The sequence below is a fragment of the Eurypyga helias genome, unplaced genomic scaffold, assembly GCF_000690775.1.
Source record: "Eurypyga helias isolate BGI_N326 unplaced genomic scaffold, ASM69077v1 scaffold12709, whole genome shotgun sequence".
Lineage (NCBI taxonomy): Eukaryota > Metazoa > Chordata > Aves > Eurypygiformes > Eurypygidae > Eurypyga > Eurypyga helias.
Genome location: NW_010271432.1, coordinates 35,263 through 41,102, shown reverse-complemented (window position 1 = coordinate 41,102; position 5,840 = coordinate 35,263). Strand labels below are relative to the sequence as shown.

Sequence of the window (5,840 nt, the reverse complement as noted above, 5' to 3'; positions counted from 1 at the left end):
CGGTGCAGCCAAGGTCACCTTGAGCGCGGTTGGAGGACGCGTTTTGCTCTCACCGTTTAGGTGACTGTGAGCCTTTTTTTATTATTTATTGAGTGGTCCAAGTATGGATTTGCCTGAGGACTAATAAAAATAAGGCAAATTGTGTGTAAGAGCAAAGAAAAAAGGCTGAGGTAGGTACGTGGGCTGTGTGAAGGTAAGTGTGTGCGTGGAGGTACCAGCTCCGACTCCGGTCTGTACTGGGAGCTGCGCGCGCGGAGGTGGCACCGCAGCCGTGGCACCGCAGCGGTTCGTGTCTGCCTGGGGAGGATGGTAAGAAAGACAAAAGGTTGGACTAAAGTTTTAGGCCTTGCTTTTGCAGATGTTGGCGTACAGGGTGGGAACAGTCTCGTTCCTGATGGCTCCTAATCTGAGTTTCTTTGCAGTGACAGATGGGAGAAGCGGTATTCCCAGTTTACAGCTGTTCGCCAGAAAAATGCCGGGGTTCCTATTTTGATAACATTTTGTTTCTCCATCACAAAGCACTTTAATTTGCAGTCTTTTGTAGATAACGCAATACAGCACTAAGTTGTTGCTGTGTTTGGCCTGCTTTCTTTTTTGGACGATGAAGAATTATTTACTGTGCTTATTAAATATGACTTCCATTTTAAAATAATAGTGCAAGTTTAGATTTCTTTACTGCTTTTTAATCCCCCAGGCCCATAATGTCACTTACATCCACAGCACGTTCAGATTTAGGGGTGTGCTTTTGCGTGGAGCTCTCCTTCCTCCCAGTAGTTTGCAAACTGGTTTGACTACAGCCAGATCAGACGTGTAAAACATACTGAGAGATAGGATTGGGACAGAACATTAATGAAGTTTCTGTAGGTAATAGGTGTCCTTGAGAAGCAAATGATGAAAGAGTGAGGTCCTGTAGTGCAAGAGAAGAGTGAACTTTTGAGAGCAGCTGAAATGGGTGTCCCTGTGCCTGAATGGTTCACACCGTGTAGTGAAGAACAGTGGAAAAGCATAAAGGGACTATACTGACCTGAACGGGAAGAAGATGAGGGAGAGAAGAACGTGCAGGTGACCGGTGTGCTGCGTTTATCGAACGTGCTTTGGAAATTTAATGTGTACTTTAATCATATTGAAATCACGCTGATTTCTGACTGCAATGCAACTTGTTCAGAAGCAAACTTTTACTGAAGGGCACAAAAATACCAGTTTTCTAATCCATTGCTAAAGGCCCATTACTGAAATTAGGCGTGCGTATATGTGTTTCTATGTGTGTGGGTGTATATATGTATGTGTGTTATTATTTTGCAGCTCCTGATCTTCAGTTCCACTCGTGTGTCATGGATGAAACTGCTTTGTCCCTTGGAACAATAGATGTTTCCTATTTGTCCACCTCAGCAGAGTGCAGTATCAGTAGATGTAAGCATTCCAGTGAAGAATGGGTAAGTAAAAATTGTTAATGTGGCTGGCCATATATAACTTTTTTTTTCTTCGAGTTGGAGGTAGACTTTTTAAATCTGTTAAGAAGAATGAAGATAGGGCATCATGTCATGTTTTACAGTTTGATTGTAATTTAGTTTGAAATGTAATGAATAACCGACAGTTCAGTGCTGTGCCAAAGACTAACATTGTTAGAAAGGAAAAACCTACATATGCAACCCTGTTGATAATCTCACGGTCTTGTGGTGTTATGTTATTAATTATTTCGTGTAGTGATAAATGTGCAGAATCCCATTCTGTAGTAGATTGTGGTCAAACAGGAAGCCAAATAGAAAGCTCATTGCTGTTCTGAAGGAGGTAGTTGGAAATGCACAAGTGGACGCATGAGGCCAAAGGTGTGATCACGTAGCCATTACAGCTGGAGCTATTTGTGCGATACGAACAGAGAAAAATTGGCGGATATAAATAAAGATCTGATTAACAGTCTGTCTGCTGTTGAGTGTGTCTTGGGGAGGACACAAAGGGGGCAGCGAGCAGAGAGGGCTGGGTGGAGCAAAAAGAGCCACATAGAGGCCAGGCTGGTACTGGTTGGTTTAGGAGGCCAGGAGGAATGACATGCAGCTCTGGAGAGGAGGAGTTTGAACTTGATACGAAGAGTTGGAGTCATGGTCAGAGTTGAGGGAAAGAACAGATGTCTTAGCAGCTGGTATTTTTGTCTTGGTAGAGGTAGGATACTTTGGACAGCAAGCTGCAGGACCAAGGAATCTGTGAGAGTGGGGTAGATTCAAGTGGAGACAAAAAAGATAGGAAGGAGTCTTTGTAAGAAAGTGGTGGGGAGTTCAGTGCGTGGAGGCAAGCAGGAGGAAGACAGTATTGTTACAAAGTTGGGGAATTTTGGATTTGGCATTGTGGAAGGTGATGGAGAAGGGATTGAGCCAGGCTTAGCATCTTGATGCTTGTTTATTTCAGGTGCAAGACTTCACCTTGGAATAATTGCCAATTCATAGTGCTTGCCAAATGCCATATATGTACATTTTAGTTTTTAGTCATCTTCAGCACTGCTTTAGACTTCTGGTTGTTTCTCACTGGGCTGGGTTTCTAGCTGGGTATGAGATGATCTGTATTTGTGTTTTCTAACCCTTATGCTGGTTTAAGATATGGTTCTCCCCTCCTTTTCTTCCACTTAAATGTGCATTTTAAACATACTTCAGTTTATCTTGCCATCATTTTAGTTTTGTTTCCCTTTTAATGAAGACTTAGAATATACGGTACAGAAAAAGTCAATCCAGTGCTCACTCTCAGGCAAGCAAAAATTCAGTAAGGTTTAATGGGAACAATCTGTGTCTTTGTAAAAAATGTAGTTAAGTATGTTTTTGTTATGTCCTAAAACAGAGAACGTGTTCTGCAAATGCAGTCGCTTTGTATTTTTTATTCCTGTAATCTTCAAAAAAACAGCCTTACATTGGAGAAGGCACAGTGGTTCCTTTTCCGTATTGCTTTGTGTGAAACTGCAGGAAAAGAGCCTACAGAGTTAATATTTTGCCTGCATTCAGTCTTGCAATTTTACAGGGTGATGTCCACTTAAAGCTTAAAGTACGTTGCTCATATTACAAGCACCCTTATGTTACTGAGAGACTAATTAACTCTTAATTTCTTCCACTTTTCTCAGCTGTCTGTTTTCTTGCTGTTTATTATTATTTGCTTCATAATTTTGTGTGTCAGCAAATGCTGCAGTTCTTAAGATACTTAAGTACAACACAGTGATTTTGCTTTTACTTTTTAAAACCACATAATCAGGGGATACTTATTTTAGAAAAAATAATGAAAAATCTGCATTTGTTTTACATAATTTTGGAGGGTTAATTTTATAATTTTTGTGTCTGGCAACTCCTCTTATTCAAAGGTTTCACATATGCAGTAAAATATGTATTTCCGAATATTTATATGGTGGTCTTTTCTTCCGCAGGGAGAGTGTAACTCTAGGCCCACTCTCTTCCGGTCTGCCACTTTAAAATGGAAAGAGACTCTGTTGAGCAGAAAAAGGCCGTTTGTGGGACGATGTTGCTATGTTTGCACTCCCCAGAGCCGGGTAAGAAGATTACAGGCTGGATTATGTCTGACAAGAATGCATAGTTGCAGTGTAATGAAGTTTCAGTAGTTCTCTTACTTTGAACATGGTGACCTTAATTCTCATACTTCGTGAAGGAATGTAGATTTTCTCCTTTGTTTGTGGGTTTTGTTTTTTTTTTTTTGACATGGAATTAATGGATGACACATTGTAGAATCATAGAATTGTTCCGTTTGGAGAAGACCTTTAAGATCATCAAGTCCAGCTGTTAACCCAGCACTGCCAAGTCCACCGCTGAACCATGTCCCTGAGCACCACATCTATACGTCTCTCAAATACCTCCAGGGATGGTGATTCCACCACCTCACTGGGGCAGCCCCTTCCAATGCCTGACAGTCCTTTTGGTGAAGATATTATCCCTAGTATCCAATCTAAACTTCCCCTGCCACAACTTGAGGCCATTTCTTCTTGTCCTATCGCTTTCTCTTGGGAGAAGACACTACCCCTGCTGTTTCTGCACCCTCCTTTCAGGGAGTTGTAGAGAGCAATAAGGTCTCCCCTGAGCCTCATCTTCTCCAGGCTGAACACCCCCAGCTCCCTCAGCCGCTCCTCACAGGACTTGTGCTCCCAACCCTTCCTCAGCTCCGTTCCCTTCTCTGGACACACTCCAGCCCCTCAGTGTCTGTCTTGCAGTGAGTGTTAAGGCCTACTTAGAGGACACTTAATTCTCTACCCACAGAATAAGTACAGTTTTCAATGTAAGCAATATGCTTCCCTTCAGGCTCGAAGAGATCAATCTTCTGCTTGAGAAGGCAGGTTGCTTTTCTATACCTGGCTGATTCCTGGCTTCTCTTCCCAGCCTAGAAAAAAGGAGAGTCAGTTAGGGTAGTGGGGATATTTGTCTGCTGGGAACAGTGTCAAGATGGTGGCTCTAGAGGGCCTGCACAAACTGACTTAAAATATGAACTTCATTGAACTGCGTTGGGTTGGATTTCTGTGAACTGAAGGTGCAGAATGCTGATAAATGGTATAATACAGTCTGCAACCAGTTCATCATGTAATTTGACTGGATGCACACCACAGGCTTTGGATTGCACTTGGTTACTCCTGCACTGAACTCCATGATTGGCTGGACTCGAGTGAAAATTTGCTTGCTGCTTTGACCAAGGAAAAGTTGTTATTTCACTCTATTCCTGTGCCAGAATAGAAAATTGTAGTGATGACGTAGAAACATGAGATAGAAATGCAGACGTGCTGTGAAAACTACGCATAACGTGGATGACAAGATAAGCAATTAGATAAACTGAGGATATTTCTAACAGAGGCTTTAGTGTTTAGAGTTGTAGAAAGGTATGTAAGAACCCTCAAGTTAGGCCTTTATACATTTAGTAATTAGGCTGTTGGTAATTAGGCTGTTCCTCTCAAGTTGGGAATTATGCTTTAGGGAGAAAAATCTTGTTCTGTATTTTGTCTATTTAATAAGGAACTAATTCCCTGTCCTGAGATCCCACTTAGGAAAGGGGCATGACCTGATTAAGCCCTTCTGCCGTAAGGAGAAAATACCATCCTTGCAGCAGATAACAAACCAGATCCTTTCCTTAGACATTCGATATTTCAGTTTTTTGGGTTGCCTATTTTGCTGATTCCCTTAAGGAAAAGGGATGGATGAGTGAGACAGATTTCCTTAAGTGTGTTGGCCAAACCAACACCTTGGTGGTGCAGGCAGTGGGAAGTCTTGCTTCTCCCTCTTCTGTTCCTTCGTGCTCTCCTGGGAGCTGATCAAGTTCACTAACGAAGAGAAAACTATCTGCTTTATTTATTCATTTAGTCTGGCTGACTTAGTTTTCTGCCTTGCCTGAATGAAGTTGGCTTGTTAGGGGGTGTGATGACGCTAGGGGTGGTGTAAGTTAGGAGGTGGGGGATAGTTTTCAGTGGGAAGGGGTAGGATGTGGTGGTGGGAGCTGGGCTTCTCTCTCCTGGCAGCTGGGAGATACTGTGTCAGCTCACTTGTTCTCACAGAACCACATCTTGAGGTAGGATCAGGGAAAAGTTAAGTAAGGAAATGCTAACGTGTGACATTATGCCTGGAGGGTGAATTTCACAAGGCGAGGTTATAACCTAATCGTTAGGGCAGGGAAGGGGTAGGATGTGGTGGTGGGAGCTGGGCTTCTCTCTCCTGGCAGCTGGGAGATACTGTGTCAGCTCACTTGTTCTCACAGAACCACATCTTGAGGTAGGATCAGGGAAAAGTTAAGTAAGGAAATGCTAACGTGTGACATTATGCCTGGAGGGTGAATTTCACAAGGCGAGGTTATAACCTAATCGTTAGGGCACTGGAGTG

At 42.7% G+C, this 5,840-nt stretch overlaps 1 protein-coding gene across 1 annotated transcript in view; it reads left to right on the top strand.

Annotated features, from left to right (window-relative positions):
- Positions 1-1,331: 1,331 nt before the first annotated feature.
- The window catches only part of GPAM (glycerol-3-phosphate acyltransferase, mitochondrial), a 28,606-nt gene continuing 24,097 nt past the window's right edge, over positions 1,332-5,840 (top strand). Inside the window, exons 1-2 of the mRNA XM_010158815.1 lie at positions 1,332-1,433; positions 3,398-3,520. Of these exons, the coding sequence (XP_010157117.1) occupies positions 1,332-1,433; positions 3,398-3,520 (225 nt within the window). The remainder of the gene's footprint in view (positions 1,434-3,397; positions 3,521-5,840) is intronic.